Source organism: Apteryx mantelli, chromosome Z, assembly GCF_036417845.1.
Source record: "Apteryx mantelli isolate bAptMan1 chromosome Z, bAptMan1.hap1, whole genome shotgun sequence".
NCBI lineage: Eukaryota > Metazoa > Chordata > Aves > Apterygiformes > Apterygidae > Apteryx > Apteryx mantelli.
Window position 1 is genome coordinate 67,960,798 of NC_090020.1, and position 17,958 is coordinate 67,978,755.

Below are 17,958 nucleotides of genomic sequence, written 5' to 3' on the forward strand. Positions count from 1 at the left end.
GGTATTATACTCAAATAGCAGGTCAAGAACATGGCAAAAGTGAATCAAGCTGTTTAAGGTGTTGTTCCAAGGGAGATTTTGACATGTAAAACCCCTGTCGTGATGGAAGGGTAGAAGGAAGATGGTAGTCTTAATTTGAGGAACTGAATCTACTCTGTGTTTCAGAAATGGTAAATGCACATCTGCAGCCTTAAGAAATGAATCTAGATTAAAAGAAGTAAAAGAAATAGCAAATTTCATTTTTCAGCAAGCGGGAGTGTGGGATGTACAGTAAAACTGAAATGTAAAGCTGCTCAAGTCATATGCCTGCTCCTGCAGCTGCTGTGTCTCTGCCATCCACTCACCATCATGGCCAGCATTTCATAAAGGACTCTTGCTATTTCACTTCTTCTGCCTTCTCAGTCTGGGATTTTCTTTCCTCCTTCATCTTGGACTGTTGCTGAAAGTGTACTCATCTTCTTGCCCCCAGCCTTGTCCTGGGGCCTTTCCTTACCTGGTTGCTGTCATTACTCCTTTCCCTTTCAACTGTTCTGTCCCTCATCTCAGGTCTTTTAGCATATACTAACTTCTTTGGCTACTCCTAAGAAGTACCCCCATTTCATGCCCTCCGCAGTCTGGCTTCTGCTCTTTCTGCTCACTCTAACCCTTTCCAAGGCAAAAGGGTTTTGGGGCTGAGGTTGCTCTTCTGTCCACTGGCTACTTCTGATAGCATTAATTGCTCCAGCTGTCAAAGGTCTTCTGCATCTGTACATGACTTTCCGTCTTCAGATTGTTTTGTACTGCAAAAGAAAGTACTACCAAACTTTTGCTTTCATGCCTCTAATATTAATCTCTGTAAAGCCTTTTTCTTCATTTGTGCTCAGTGTTGTGAATTGTAAGTTGTTGCTTACTCTGTGCTGAGTTGCGAATCTGCTGCTTTGTTCTTATGTTTTCCCCTGAAGTTTTGTATTTGCTTCCTCAATAATCTCTGCGTGTTCTGTCATGAGCATAAATGCAGAAACAGAACATACCTCTCCTTTTCTGTACTCCTCTTTCAGTGTGCAAATTCCTTCCCTTGTTCCACCCTCGCTTGCACCCCAGGGTACTGCCCACCCACTTTGGCAGGATGGGGTCTGCCCTTAAACCCTGCCAGTGGTTTTCCTCAGGGCAGTACTGAACTGAGCTCCTGTCAGCTCTCCTTAAGCCTCAGTGTCTTGCAGTGCAGTTCCTGCAACCCTCTTTCTGGCGTCCTTTTTTTTTTTTTCAATTAGTTATTCCTTTAAAATTAATTATGCTAAAGTAATATATGCTTCACCCAAGTAGCACTTGAGGGTTTAGTTCTGTTCCTGACTGTGTCAATGACAAATTTCTGATTATTTCAGTCAGAAAGTTGCTCTTCATTAGCCAAGAAAGCAAGTAAAGCTAAGTAAGCATTTTCCTCCCAACCTGAGGCAAATCCTAGACTCCTCATTGCCCTTTTAAATGTGCAGCCAGTTGTGTGTTTTTATCAAGAGAAAATATCAGAAAATAAAAGCTTTAAAAATACAAAAAAATTGGCTTGATATTCCAGAGATATTCTGTGCTTGCCGTAGGGGATTTGTTAACTATAATTCCCTAGGGGAATTGTTAACTATAGTTAACTTCCCTAGGGGAGTTTTTAACTATAATCTCAGAACCAACATTGATTCTTCTTGTCAAACTATAAATGAACATATCAGGAGTGCTGATCTTTATGTAAAAGTACATGGCAACCTCGCACTTTAGGATACATGTTCATGTGGCAAAGCAAGCAGAAGAGCAACAGTAACTCTTGGCAGCAGTTAATGTTGTAATTTTTCATTCTCTTTTTCTACCTGAATAAACAGTTTGAGGACCCTCTATTTAAAGCACTGTACACCTCAAAAAGTCAGTTCCGAGAAATATATTTTTACAGGAATTCACTCAGTCTCCTGGAAGTATTTTACTATTGCTTATGCCAGACTACATACAGGTCCTAAGATTAAAGAAGAAAATGGGCATTTATTGTGAGTGCACATAACCTCTGAAATAGTTTGAGCTGTGACAACGTATCTTCTTCAGCAAAGCTGAAGGAGAGCAAAGGAGAAGGAAGCAGTTAAAGGAGTGAATCAGCTCCCAGGTTAAATCTAAACTAAAGTGAAAGCCTGTTCTAGTTGTTTTTCTCCCCAAATTACATCTCTGCCAAAATGTGGCTGCTTAAGTGCTCAGGTCCCTCCCAAGATATAATAGGAGGAGAAAACCTGGGGCCTGTGTCTCCCCAAGTTTAAGCTGGTTTCAGCTTCACTGGGTTCAGTGAAAGAAGAAGGGAAGGGGCAGTCTGCTGATTTACATCCCTGGGATGTTTGCCCTTCAGTTTAAGCAACAGCTGGTAGTTCTTCCTTGGGATGGGGGTCTCTGCATTATGATTTTATTTAATTCTTAGTTAAGATACAGAAATACTGATCAAAAAATGGCTTCAGGATGACTGGTTTTATTTCACTGTGGTCCAAAGCAAAACATGCACAATGTATGTTTGTGTGTTTTAGATGAAACATGGGAAAATAACAATAAATCTTTGTTTTGTTTTTGACAGGAGCAATGTCTGGAGGCTTCAACTTTCAGGTTACAGATGGTTTGAACTTTGCACCTCGACAAATTTTTAGCATCACAGCTCGGACTCTAATAGTTAGCCTGGAAGTGAACAAAGAACTTGAAGTCTTTCCAGGTTTGGTTTTAACAGATTATCTTGATTTCATGCGCTTGAAATAATTTCATAAGCTACCATGTATACAGTTATTTGCTAGATAGCTGTCTGACTAAACTGTAGATAACTGTACATGGATATGTCTATCTGTCTGATTTTTAAAGATCAGTCATGTTGTCTCTTATGTTCTTACTGTATTGTAGGCTTTAATTTTTTGATATGCATATGTGCTGTCAGTGATGCAAATAGGCAGTGAAATATGTAAGTGCAGTGTGACAGTAACACTGTCTGCCTAAGCACTGAAGATTTCCTATTCAAATTAGTTTAAAAGCTCAATATTGCATTCATAGAAATGAAGATGCAAAGTGCTGGTTAGAATATTCAGCCTCTCTCAGCTGGTTCTGATTTTGCCTAGCAGAAGCAGGGTGAAGCCCATGTCTGTGGGGCTCTGAATAGCACACTCGAGCTAACCAGAATGCAAGTTCGCTTTCTTACTTAAGCAGGGTTATGGAGAGCAGATGGGACTCACTGATGAATCAGAAGGATTGAACAGCCTTGATTCATATTTGTGCATGTGGAAATAGCTGGGTCAGCAGCTTTGTATTTTTTTAATGAAATCTTGCTCCTGCAGAAATTGATGAGTTAAGAGAGTCTCACCAGAGCCACTTATTGCTCTGCATTGGCAAGAGTAATCCCTCATTGAGTTAATAATCTAACATTCAGTACAGGATTAAAAGAAAAATAAAGATTAGTCTTCTATCAGCAACATCCTCCATCATACTTCTCATGTAGATGTAGTTTGCACTACCTTCTTTTTTTTTCTCTGAATGTGGTCCATACAGCCAGAGAGAGGTTCAAAGCTAGGAAAGCTCTATAGCTATTAATCTATGCCTTGATTTATTAATCCTAAACAGAAAAGGAGTACTTCAGTTTCTTAAACTTCTTGAATATAAGCTATATAAATAAAGGCTTGCAATGAAAGCCACTTGAACACAGGCAGCAAAAAATGGGATTGTAGCAGCATGATCTTCTAATTCAGTTGATATAAATGGGTTTCAGATAAATCCACTTACACGGCTTATTAATCTGTCTGTGATTTTGGTGTGTAAGGGTGCCTCAGGCACAGAGGTTTACAGGAATTCTATCTTAAGCCAAATATAATTGTAAGAAAAATATGTCTGATACTTTTGCAGAAGAAAAAGTCTCTAGACTTTCTATCAGTTCTCCAAGTTGCAAAATATAACATTTTTTTCAGCACTGCAAGCTGTATTCATCTAGGCCTGCAGCTTTTGCTGAATTCTCACTTATTTTGAGTTAGTAATACTTTTTTAACGCCAAAAAAGAACTTTGCTACCTTTTTCACCTTTTCTGTTTTTGCCAGTTTTTAAAGACATTCTGGAGCTGTACAGGTTTCAGTGAGCAAATACTGGTACTTGATCATCATGGAGTGACTATTCAAACAGTGGTGGTGCCAGCTGCTCACCCACACATAAACAATGGCCCGTGTCCCGTTATATTTTACAGCACTGCAGGAAATGTTAACTTTGAGACAACTTGAAGGATTTTCTCTCCAGGGAAGTGGAACTTGAATATATTGTGAAGAATTTGCCATGTCTTCATGGCTGGGTGTAAGCTATTCTCTCAAGCGTATTGTTCTGCAGTTTTATAAGCACATGTACTGCTGTCCTCTTTCCTGTTGAATATAGCAGATTTGTTTATGTAATTTATGGATTTCTTCTGTCCAACAGAAGCTTGTTTTATTCAGTATGCTCACTAAATTGATAGATACATGAGTTTTTCCTACATATGCTATATAACTGGAATATGAGGATTTGCTCTCTTCAGAGAAGCAATTGCTCAAAGAAAGCATGAGCTGAGTTGCTATTTGAGAAGAAGAGACAGCCTTGTAGTTACTCAGAAGCAGAGCTGTCTGAGCCAGTCATAGATGAGATGATCCATAGCTGTGTAGCAATGATAGGAAGAATGCTTATGCCAGAGTCTTCTCCCAGTTTTAAATGTAGGCAGTAAAAACAGATACCAAAATTATTACACATACCAAAATTATTAGGTACCGATAATGGTGTTATGCTGTTGTATTCTGCCCGCGTGGTTTAGTGCCGCTGCGCTCTGCACCACCCATCCTTGTGGTATGTCTTCCTCCTCTCTCTCTCTTCCTTTTCCCAGAGTTTGGGTGTTTTTGCTTGTGCGATGTCTGTGCTCCCACGTGTGGGATCAGACTGTGTTCTCACTTCCCTTTCCTTTACCCGGTCTGTTGGCTAGTGAAATGCCTCCCTTTCTCTGTTAAAGTGCCGAACCAGAGCAGAACTGCTGCAGGTGCTGGAAGAGGTTTTCAGGTCTCAGGAGAAAAGTGGGGGAAGGAGGAGGCTGTCAGAGGGTGGATCCCATTTCACAGGAAAGGGTGAGAAATTTTAGTATCTGCGGCCCTAAACTGTATTTCAGCCTCTGCTGTGCAGCGAAGTCCTAGCTCTTGAGTGAGCTCAGGTCTATGAGGAACGAGCCAGGGCCTTGTGGCACTGAGGTACATGTCCCCTCCGCCCCCTGCCCTGTACTGCAATGGCAGTGTTGTAATGCGATGCGTGGTATCATTATCATGAAAAATTGAAGTGGCACCATCTAACACTACAGCATAACCATTTTTGAGAGTTACCCTGTCTTAATCTGTTAGGACACTGGGCTCTGATTTGCATAAGTATGAGGTTATTGAGAAATAGCTGTGTTGTGCGGATAACATGTGGTCTGATTAACTGTTGCTCTCTGTTCTACATTCCTGAGCACATCTGCTGTGCGCACAACACAAGGTCATGCTTCCTCACCACCTTGGCACACAGAAAAGGGAAAGGAAAAGTAGAGAGAGGAAGAGGAGGGGCACGTCTTGAATTAGTTACAGTGCAAGAGAATTCTAGACCTGAGGGACTGCTTTGCTTTTCTAAGAAATATGGATACAGAGAGGCATGGGAAGGTGAAAAGGGGAAAACAAACAGAGCAAGAGGATCTCATTTTGTTACAGCAACTCTGTTTCAAAGTAGATGTGGTTTGAGCCAGGTTTTGACATGTAAACAGGCAGAATCCTAATGTTACCAAATGCTTGCAAAACATTCCTATTCACCAGTTTGCTTGCTGTATTTTTTCTGCTGAATATTATAGCAGGAACATATTTTGTGTTATTCTTCTGTAAAGATTATGCTTTAGTGGAGATGGGTTGATAATTCAGACTTCAAAGATATATATGGCTAGTGTCTGAAATTATATATTGATACCTATAAAGCTTGTTGCTCAAAAAAAGCAAAATGCAAGAAGGGAGGCAGAAGTGGGAGTGGTGGGGAACTCCTAGAATTATTCCTGTTTGTAACTTACAGGAATCTGTTGCTCTTCCAAATGCATCACAGTAAACATCAGATTTAGTTGCTGAGTGTATACCATGAGGAAAAATTACATCAAAAGAAGCCAAATAAAACTTCTAATATTTTGCAGCCCTGTCATTGCTGGGAGTTGCTTACACAACAGCTAGCAATAAGAAGTATGTCTTTGTTTTTGTCACAGCCATGTCAAAAACTGTCTTGGTTTGGCTAAAATCCGGAAAGCTCTCTACAGTCTTTAAGCCAGAATGTATTAGATAGTGCAGTGTTATGTATTAAAAGGATTTTGTTACCCCTCAGTCTCCATCTGTCTTAGTAATACATCATTTCAGTTCAGGCCATTATTTGTATGTGTGATGTCCTTCCTATTTTTAGTTCAGTGTTTATTTAATGAAAATAATCTGTTCATATCGATAAAGCATAGTTCAGGTTTCTGGTATTAACTGATTTTGGTTTGTGTGTGTTCACTAGAAACTGCTGGATTAAGGCTTCTGTCAGACAGGCCTTGCCAAATCACCCTGCCTTCTGTGAGCAGATTGAGCTACCAAAGACATTAGCGATGGTGTCTTCAGCTGGAATCTGAATTCAGGTCTAGACACATAATATAGGAGCAGGACTTCTTGTATGGGCTTTATTCCTTACTTGGGGTGGGTTTTTTTGCAGAAGCTATTATTTAGCAATTGTATTTCTTGTAGAGAACTGTATGTTTTTCATGTCTGTAAAAAAAAGATAGTTCATATTTATGATTTTTTTGAGTGAAAAGCTATGGAAGAGCTGTATTATTTGAAGGTACCTAGGAAGGTAACTAGGAAAAGAATAAGACTGCTGATCTTATAAAACATTATTAAAATTCGGAGTACAATGATTAGATGAGTGACTGAGTTGTGCATATAAAACTTTGTGAAAAATTGCAGTTGCAAATCTGAGTTACTTTTAATTCACATTTTTTAGGTTCCAGGAAACCTATTTCACGACATGATCTGAAAGCTGTAACCAATGATGTGACCAGTGCAGGAAACAGAACTATAACTTTTATGATTGTAACTTCCCCCAAACTTGGAAGGCTGATCAGAGTAAATTCTGATAATACCACTCAGGAAATCCTCAGTTTTACACAGTCTATGGTAAGCATTTACTTTATAATAGTTCTGGGGTAGATTGTTACTTCAAAGGCCATCCCAGTTGCTTGTTCTTTGTCTCGTCCATTTATATCTGTTCGGTAACCAGGCATATGTGACCCATCAATGCCCAGATGCCCAGATTTGCCGTGTCATTAAGTATCTGGCATCTAGTAATGAATGCAAGAGGAGCCTTTGTTCCCCTCTTCTTGGATGCTCACAGAGTCTTGGCAGTTTCCACTGTTTTGCTTGTAACAGTATTTTTCAAGAAGAGTTGTTCTGTTGCCATTAGCAGCCAGAGGTTGGAAGCCTTTAGTTTCTGGCAGAAGGAGTAGCCTTGTGCTGTGTGAAAACTCCAAGCATCAGCTTCATTTAGGCTATATGCAATCCTCATTGGTGTCCCTAAGTGGATTTTTACTGACTTCGTTGGCTGTGATATTAGGCGTTTAAAGAATCTGAGCTATGATAGAGTCTCATACCTGAAAGACTAAAAAGTGACAGCTCATGTAGCTTGATGGAAAATGTCCTTTGAGAAACTGCAACTGAAAAGAAATGAGTTACATCTGTGTGCAGACTCTGAATATAACTGTCCTCTGTGAAATAAGTTACTCTCAGTAAATTTTGTAGTAGGGGGAAATAGAAGGAACTCAATCTTCTGACTTTATTGGAGGAAAGATTAAGAGATAATTTGGTCCTAATCTACATTTACAGATTAAGAAAGGAGCTGTTTGATCTAGTAAATGAAATAATGAGAAAACCTATTGTCCAGAAATTGAAATTTGACTGATAAAATCTAGAAACAAGGTTCACATTTTTAATAACTACACTTATCATTAGACTTTGAAACAACCTCACCAAGGACTGTGGTGGAATCTCCACCTGAGCTGTATAAACCAAGATGAAGACAGGATATTTCTCTTAAAACTGTATTCTAATCCCATTATGTTATTGGCCTTGTTGCAATAATTACTGAGCTGAGTTCTGTGTTTTACATTATGAGAGAGATGGACTGTATAGCGACACCGTTCTCCTCTCTTCCTAAAACTCATGATTTTATGAGTGTTAGATGAAACAGTTAAGCATGTGAGACAAGATCTTACAGCTAAAGTTTTGAAGTTTTACTCTCTTAGCCTACAGATACGATCTTTACACGTTTATGGGGCAGTGCCATGCTATAGCATGGCACTTTTTACCTATAGCTTTAGTTCTTACTATGTAACTAACTTGCCTTTGAACTTTAGAAATTGTGTAAGAATTTGAGCTGTAGTAATGTGCGTATTTTTCTTCCCTGTTTGAGTTATTTGTACTGGTAGTTTTCACTTCAAACAAGTAGAGCTTAGAGAGTTATTGCAGGTAAAATTGAGGTGTCCTAACCAGCTTGCTATTCATTCTGGTAGAGGAGGGGGAATAAGGAAGAAAGGAAAAAAAAAAAAAAGAGAGATCCAAAATAAACGTTCACTGTCTAGTGTTTTACAGCCACATGAAATTAAATATCAGTAAAGAAATGACGTTAATACTACAAATATACTGTATTATTCATTATATGGAAAATAAGACATTCAGTTTATGTTGGTTACAAAATGCTTGTAAAACTGATTTGAACGTAAATGTATTTTGGGTTAATTTAGTTCTTTTGAGTTTCATTGACTTCAGTCTGTATTGTGGAACTTAAAATTTCACTTCTGACAAGCAGTATGTAGCTAGATTCTAAAAGAAATTAGTACTTTTGCTGTGGTGCTGAACTCTTCCTTATGTTGTGTGGTTTATTGCCTCATTGCAAAAAAGGAAAAAAAGGTTGAAATCACTATTGCATTCCAATGAATTTTTCAAGGACAGTTGTTTTGCAAACAATATAAGAAAATTAAGTTGCACATTAAACAGACTTAAAAAAAGTGTGGCACAGTTGTTTTCAACATGAGATTTGGGGTTTTTTTTATTTTTGTTTTTTCCTCTGCCAGTACTTCCTATATCTCAGAAGTATTTTCATCTTGCAGCAAGCCACCATTTGTTCATTCTATTTAATATCATTGCAGAGGTAAACAACAAAATCCACACTAGTGCTATTTTCTTATTAGCCCAGATATTGGTATGGGCTTGCAATTAAAAAAACAAACAATACCCCCCCACACCCTAGGAAGATTAACAGTTGATACTAAACACCACAGAATTTATAGGATGCATATTGTGCCTACTCTTGTTACGTAAATTTGCTTTCTCCAACTTAAAGTCCTAGAGACATGTTCTCAGAAGTTATCCTGAACCAACGTATCCTTTTAATATCACTTTTGCATGTTTTGTCATATAATAGCCATTAAGAATTAAATGAGTATAGGAAAAGCATAACATGGACATGTATGTATGAGACTTTATCACGTCAATCTGAATTTCTTAGTCAATAAGATGGGATGTTTTTGAGGCTGTTGAGAAAATTGACCCTGAAAGCCGTGTTTCCTACGTGCTGTCAGTGGGGGCTTTTGCAGTGGTTTCAGGATTAGCTCTATCTGTTGTTATAGCTCAGATTCTGCAGTGCTTAAGTGCTCCACTGGCTGGGTTTTAGTTTTCTTTTTCACACCTTTCAGCACGTGTCATGGAAACATGTACTAATGAATTCCTCCAGGGTGTTTGCAAACTGCGTGGAGTGTGTTACCAGTTCTAAATGTAGAACCGGCACCATCTCAGACGGTGATCTCTTTGGCAATTATAAACTAACACAGACAAGCCAGGCCAGTGGTTGCCTGGGAAGCTGCCAAGGATTTAATAGGTAGTTGTCTTCTCTCCAGGTCAGTGAATGAATTATCAAGTGGAGGCTGAATTTACTGACTGAAACTAAAGAAGTATCCTAATCTTGTGGTTATTGGAAATCTTATTGCAGTTTCAATGCATTATGTTATTAATCCTAAAGTTCTGGTGTAGTTCTGGCTGATGAGAATCCTAGTATGAAAATACTATCCTTTGCTTTCAGACCTGAACAGATGAATGGCTGTATCTTGTACATATATTTATTTCTCTGAAGATTTACTGCAGGATTCTCCTTTGAAGCTTAAATCCTCCCTGTGAGACTGACAAGATTTTCTTGCAAGGATCTGCAGGGTCAGCCAAAGCAGGAACAGGGCAAGCTAGCTTCCTTCCTGTCTCTTAGGTATCCCCCTTCCTTCTGTGATATAGACATTTTTGATTAAGCTATCCCATTGGCTGTTTGGGTATAAAGGAGAAAGTATTTTCATGGTCATTGCATCTCCTTCAGGTTTCAGTAGTCTCTGACCAAGTATCTTTTGCTATCCACCATGAAACATATGGTCCATCAAAATCTTTTTGAAGCCTTCATTCTTTCATATGTTTTTCCAGGACAATTAGTCCAGCCCAGATGGTATCCTTATAAAGGAAAATCCCCTAGTCATGTGACACTCTTCTTCTCTAAAGGTACATTCTAGCTGAGCTCCCATTCACAGTTAGCTTTGCTAATTTGAGATAAGTTTCTCAATGTTTTATACCTCTGTTCTTAGTGTAAGGCCTTTACCAAGCATTTGTCTCAGGAACATTTCCCCTACCTTCAAGTATGCTTGTCAGCCCACACAGATTTAATCTTCAGAGAAAGAGAAATGCGATATAATCTCTTTAGGTAAGTTATATATACAGCCATTATGCATGGAGTAAGATACACAGTCCTCTATTGAACAGTGTTCTTATGATTTTTTTTTTCTTTCCTTCCACCTCTGTATTTAAAATTGTTTTCCTCTTGTGCCTATGGCTTTCTTTACCCTAAACAGGTGGATGAAGGTGTGATCATGTATGAGCACTTACACGCTGAGGCAGCTGACTGGAGCACAGAAGATTTCTTTACTTTTACTGTCTCCTCTCCACCTTCAGCCCTGGACCTCCAGGTGTTCCATATTGCCATTTCGTATGGAATTACCAGGCATGATCGGAACAGTCGTCTTCTGGCAAACACAGGTGAAGATGCTGTGCTCTTTGAGCCTCCTGATTGTTTTGGATCTCTCTGGTTTCCAATGAACAAATTTGAAAAAACCAAAGGATAATTTTTCTTCAGTAAAAAATGACCAGAATACTTTTAGCACAGAGTATAGTGTAGGTAGTAGCTTGAAAAACTGCATCACTGCATCTTTAAAAATTATATTAACTACATATGTTTGATCCTTGTTACTGCTGTAGTGGGTATTCCCCATTTTACTATAGTAGTAGGGGTAATGAAAGCACCATCTGGAGCTGTGAGATATTGATATTTCTTTAATCCTGCTCTATGCATCAAAAGAAAATCTAGCCTCATATTTAAATCTATATTTAAAAATAATGGTAATATATTTCTAGCCATGACACATGGAAATCAAAGATACTGTGAAGGAGAAACACTTGCTTTCACAGTTTCTTTTCTGAGCATCATCTGTATTCGAAATGCATATCTAATTTCTGAAACATTGCAACTATAAAATATTTGATTTTTAAGATTCTGATTTCCTTTCTGCTAGGTGCCATTCTCCAGGAAGGAGGTAGAGTCTTAATCAACAAAACAAATTTAGATGCTTCAAATCTACTGATTAAGTTACCTGAGGTACAACGCTCCATGTATGAAATCTGGTATCAAGTTGTATCTTTACCCCGACATGGCATGATTATTGTTGGAGAAAGAAACGTTACCAAAGAGAAACCTAACTTCTCCCAATACATACTGAACAAATATGGAATTGTGTATGTACATGATAATTCTGAGTCACTTACTGACAATTTCACTTTTGCTGTTTGGTTAAACCTAAAGAGCAAATCTGCTACAAAGCCCCATGGCGAAGTTTTAGAAGAGATGTTTAATATCACTGTTGTTCCAGTGAATGACCAGGCTCCAGAACTGAAGACTAAAAGGCTGCACCTGAAAGTCCTGCAGGGTGATGTGTCAGTGCTTGGGTCAGAGAATTTGAAAGTTGAAGACCTAGATAACCCCTCAACTGAGCTCAAATACACTGTTATTAGCAATCCTAATAATGGTTATTTAGCAATGAAGAGCAATCTCAGTGTCTCCATACAGGATTTCACACAAGCTGATGTCGACAATGGCAGAGTTTGGTTTGTACAGGATGGAAGTTCATCCTCTGGGGTGTTTTATTTCAGTGTAACTGATGGTAAACATCGCCCTTTATACAAACTTTTCAGTCTTGAAGTCATACCAATTGCTCTTGTTCTGGTCAATCTTACCAATGTTGCACTTCCACAAGGCCAGACATCTGTCACTATTACTAATGTTCATCTATCAGCTGTCACAAATGGAAAAAGCACTAACATCATATATGAAATAACTCAGCCCCTCAAATACGGGCACCTGATGATTGGAAATGAGCAGGTTACTAAATTTGAGCAGGCAGATTTGTACTCAGGAAGGCTGTCTTACCACTTGACAAATCTCACTGCATTCGAAGAAGTATTGGAGTTTATGCTGTTCACTGCAGAAGGTAATCTAACAGGACAAGTGCTGAACATCACAGTGAAGCCTTTAGTACAAGTTGCTCCTGATATGCAAATTTCAAATCAAGCAGTTTATAAATTCAGAAGCAGTGACCTGAATGCTTCTGAGCTAGCTAATTTGACAAACAGTAATCCTAGATTTGAAGTGATAGTGCCCCCATATCATGGAAGAATCGTAAAGAGGAGGCTCATGAATGATGCAGTGTTTGAAGATCTTCAGACATTCACCCAGACTGACATCAATAGAGGTGTTGTGCTCCTAGACATAGATACAAATATGACAGGCATTGATCTTCTAAATGACTCATTCACTTTTATACTCAGGGCAGATGATGTGCAGCCTGCTGTTGGCTGTTTTCAGTACTCCATAGTGCCGTATGATCCCCGGCTTGTGCAGCGTTTTGCAGCTGAAGTGCCTTTCTTAACCAGCACAACCACTTTAAAGATTCTCACTACCTCAGAGGATGAGGCAGTTTCCTCCCACAATGACGAACCTACAATAGCAGCACGGACAACTGCACCAACCATGTGGCAAGGTCAAAATCGCTGGGGAGATCTACACGAGGAAGGTCCACTGCTTAATCTGGCAATGGCAACAAGTGGATCTACAGAGGCTGAGAGCACAGTCCAAGGCAATGCTAGGAGTCCCAGAAAGCAACCAAGTGAAAGCAGCAACCCTTGGTACATCATTATCTCCCTGGTCTTGGTGTCTGTGTTACTCATTATTGTTGTTATTTCTGTGTGCGTTTTGTTAATGTGTCAGAAAAAAGAGACGGCAAAGCCACTTGTCAGAAATCAAATGGATGCAGTACTTGGTAGTCCAGGTCATGGTCTGGAACAGAGCTTGACGGTACCCACTGTTACAGTGACCCCTCTCCTGAAGGGGGTTGAGAGAAGTACAGCCACAACATTCATGCCAGTAAGACGTGAACACCTGCTTCCTGCAGTAGTTTCTCCGCCTGTAAAACAGTCTTTGCAAAATAGCTGGTTAAACCTTGATCCTGAAATGATCCAGTACTGTCGAAAAACAAACCCAACTTTGAAGCGCAATCAATACTGGGTGTAGTTTGTGGCCAGTTTTGATCATGTGAATAGGTGTAGAAGGGAAAGGAGGGTATATATTAATGACATATGATTTACTCTTTATTGTGCTTATTTATTATTGGTTGAATGATGCACTGTTTGTTAGATGAAATACAAGTAACTGTGAAATCAAAAAATAAAATCCTATTGATTACAGTGGCCTTAAAATCAGATTTCCAATTGTTACTTAAGCAAAGTTCCCATTGAATTCAGTGCAGAATTTGGCCCCATAGATTTTAAGTGTACCCTGTGTATGTGGTATTCTTTATTTCCTGTGACAGGGATAAAATAGAATTTTCCATCATGCATTATATATTTTTAATATAATTACTTTTTTTGAAAAACCAAATTTGCTATAAAGGTCTTGTATTCTGTCCTGAAGCAGCACTTCTGTTTAAAAAAACTTGCCACTGTTTTTATAAGTAATTGTCAGAGTGCTAATCTCAAAAATGCCATTTTGACCTAAAGACTGTTCAAAGGCCAGAACTAAAGAAACAAAGGTGTGATTATTTCGACAGGTATTCATGTGGGTCACTGAACTGGAAATCTATGCAATGATACTACAGCAATGACAGATAAAGGATTCTGGTAAAACGCTGTTACTGTGAGCTATGTTTTTTTGAGGATTTTTTTTCCTCCGTTATTGTTAAACTCTAACCTTTAAAGTCTGCAGACTGGTAAAATGCATCCATGACCTCTAATCCACATGGCAAGAGGTGTGTATCTGCTAGTCAGCCCATCTGCTGAATTATCTTTAGGCTTAGGTTGTGTCTGGAAGTACATATTAAATTTCCTGCAGCTGACTAAGGGCTAGCTTCTGCCTTCAGTGGAGCAAACGCAGCTCTCTCTGGAGTCTGGGAGTTCGGGTAGATGACAGTAGAACTGGGTCCTCTTCTGCATGCTAGCACGTATTGTGGAACTACTGACAGAAGCAGCCCTGTGAGAAGGTAAATACTCTGTTCTGAAGTTACTCGGTTTACCCTTCATGTCGGAGAACTCTGATCACATGTGCCTTACACACTGTGAAAAGTACTGCTACTTTCTAACTCTGTTGGTAAAATGTGCAATAATTTTTCTGTAAGGGGAATGTTTTTGTTTGTTTGAAAATCCAAGCTCAATAGCGATGTGCAGTCTCCTGTTAAGGTCCAGGCTCTCCTCCATTGAAGACAACAGCAAAATTCTTGTTGACTTTAGAGGGAATGAATTGACTTCAGGGGAATGGTGCTGTGATCATAACCAGTCTCTTACTAAACAGTAAATTCTGATGTATTTTTCCAGTTAGTTTTTCTGTAAAAACATTGCACTTGGGGTCAGGATGCCACAGGACTGCTCTGAGTGAACACTGGAATAACATTTTTGTTTGAGCCCAGGTAATGCTATTTTCACTTTTATAGAAAAGATATATGTGCCTGAGCATCCTTGGTGCTATTCATTTCACAATACTTTGTCCTGGGTAATTATTTTTGTTATTGGTGATATTAGCTGTGATTTTGCTATTTATTCATTTCAATTATGGGGAATTTTCACCAGTGAGGATGGCCAGATTAAGTCTCTGCTTATTGCTTTGTCTTTGGAACTAAATTCAGGAGCAGTGAGGGCAGTTTTACTAATCTTTATCACTTGTGCCACGGTCAGCCTTAATTGTGGCGCATTTTGAAGCAACACATTGTTCAGAGCCCATTTTCAGGGAAGAGTTCAGTGTCAGCATAAAATATTCAGGCCACATCTTCAGCTGATGGAGTTAGTGGATCACTGGTGACTAAAGGTATGAATGGTTTATATCCTCAGACTAAAATGTATTTGAACACTAATACACATTTTTTATTTACCTGTCACTATCATTTTTCCTTGATGCCAGTGTGAGCAGGCTTGAACTCACCCAGCGCCGTCACAGTAGGAGGCTGGGATGTTCCGGTGTCCCAGACGAGCTGCTGTGGACCTGTATTACAGATCTTTGTCTGCTTTCCTAAAGAAAATCTTTGGAGCTCTGTTTTTAAAAACTCATCCGGAGAGGTGGTGCTGTCAGCCAGAGCAGGGTCAGTCCAACGGCCTTGTGCAGGCACAGTTTTACATTTCTTGCAGTTTCCTGGGACCTTTTCTCCTAGTGCCAAGCAAACAGCAGCTTCCTCCAAAGGCCAGCTGTCAGCAGAGGATTCACTGCATCCTGCCTCTGATGCCTTCTAGCTGGAGCAAGAATCTGATCCCTTCACACCTCCTGCAAGACTCGCTACAAGGAGGAGTAAAGAATTATAATCCAACACTTTCCTGACACTTGGAGAGGCTTGTCTCACGTTTCCCTACCAGTGTGACCTTCCTGTCAACAGCAAAAGAGATGTTATACTTTGATAACTCCATGAGACCAAGTTATATGTCACCGATCTAGTGCCAAAAATGTTGCGATACTGAAACCTGCTGGCGTCTGGTAACAAAATCCCCACTGAGGACCCCCTGACAGGTTGAATAGAAAATGTTGAAGTGAAATGTGTGCTTAATGAGACTCTGCTAAACAAGCTTCATTATAAAGACAGGTAAAGTTTAGCTGTTCAGTGCGCACTGGAGATAGAACATAGCTGCTCTAATACTGATGGTGATAAAAAGTAAAACCAGGACATAATCTTGAATGAGTCAGAAACACCAGCAATACAGATAGAACTCCAGGATTGAATGGCGCTATTTGTACACTCTGAGCAAGAAATCATACATGAAAAATACAGTAAAAGTAATAATTCTACAAAATTAGTGCTGGCTTTTTCTGATTCAAATATAGTGGGGTGAACTCTTGTTCTGTCTTCAAGATGCTTTTGGCTGACAGATTTTTCATTTCAAGTAGATCAGGCATTATAGAATTGTATTTTGAGTGCTGTTCTCAATTTTTAAAGTGTTGGGTTTTTTGTTTTTTAATAAAAGCAGTCTAAACAGCTTAATTCATCTGTGAAGTGTGCCTGCATTCAGTCTTCTCCCTCAGTTAGTGTGGCTGTGATGATATAATTGCTTGTACCAAAATACCTGCTGTCTTATGGGAACATTCTGGTGAGAACCATATATGGAAAAGTATGTTATATCAGTGGTTACTGAGTTTCATATAAAATGCAGAGGTAAAAATGTAATTGATAACTTATGATGGATTTTACTTTAATATCCTGTCCTGAATTCCCATTAAAAAAATTTGATCGCCTTAATCTAAGCTCTCCCTATTGACAATACAGAAAAATAGTTTCTGGCAGAGGACAGTTCATCTTGTTCTTATGTAGATATTTGTACATATGAGATGAACAGTTCTTCTGAGGCACCCATCTCTTTTTGTTGACCTTAGAGGAGCTGAGGTGGCTCCCTCAGACTATCCAACTTCTAAATAGCTAATACTAGGTGAGGTGAATCTTGTCTTGGGTTTCACAAATAGCAACCAATATAGAAAGAAAATCCTCAAGAAAGCAAACATTTTGTACTTATGGATTCTCAGCATGATTCCAGGAACAAACATAGTTTATGGTCAAGATCTGGTCTGAATTTTTGGTTGTTTCACTTAACTTTGCAGGTGTATGTTTTATTTCAGAAAGATGGCATTCTGAAGGATTCCTTTTCTTACCAAATGGAGTTCAAAACTGCAGCATGAGAGTGCCTTGAAAGTGTATCTAAAAACAATAAAATGTTTTGTTTATAAACAGCACACTAATATTTTTGTTTTCTTTAAAGATTATCTATAAAGTACTGCAGTGCAGAAACACAGCAGATTCCTGTTGCCAATAAAACTGTTTTACCCAGTTTTCTGATGTTTATTTTTTAAATTACACGTGTGCAGAGATCGCTGTTGTGCTATACCTGGCATTATGCCTCTAACATAATGCGTATGGCAGGAACAGGAGGGAGGAGATCTCACCACGCCTCCACCTGACTGTGTCCAACACTTGTATGAGTATAACATCAAGATAAATGCATGCATTTGAACATGCGCACACAGCACTGCGTTGGGTTTATTTCAGTAAGTTTTCCTGTTGTTTCACTGCATATGCCTAGAAGAGTATAGAATTTCAAATTCTTAAATGTTAATATTTTAGCACTGTTTTGTTGTAAAAATCTTTTGATTCTTTTTTTTTGTTTTTTTGCATCTCTAAAGTTTGTTACATTTTTATTCTCAGTCAAAAATGTGCCGTCATTCCAGCCTCAGGACCTCCCTAAAACTAACTGTGTTTTCTTTCCATGTGAAGTGTTTGCATTAGCTGTCTGACAGCAT

At 39.0% G+C, this 17,958-nt stretch overlaps 1 protein-coding gene across 1 annotated transcript in view; it reads left to right on the top strand.

Moving 5' to 3' along the window:
• Positions 1 to 17,488, top strand: part of LOC136995430 (chondroitin sulfate proteoglycan 4-like) — a 31,960-nt gene extending 14,472 nt beyond the window's left edge. The window contains exons 7-10 of the mRNA XM_067316442.1: positions 2,570 to 2,701; positions 7,009 to 7,181; positions 10,943 to 11,126; positions 11,660 to 17,488. Of these exons, the coding sequence (XP_067172543.1) occupies positions 2,570 to 2,701; positions 7,009 to 7,181; positions 10,943 to 11,126; positions 11,660 to 13,710 (2,540 nt within the window). The 3' untranslated portion in view covers positions 13,711 to 17,488. The remainder of the gene's footprint in view (positions 1 to 2,569; positions 2,702 to 7,008; positions 7,182 to 10,942; positions 11,127 to 11,659) is intronic.
• The last annotated feature ends 470 nt before the right edge of the window (positions 17,489 to 17,958 follow it).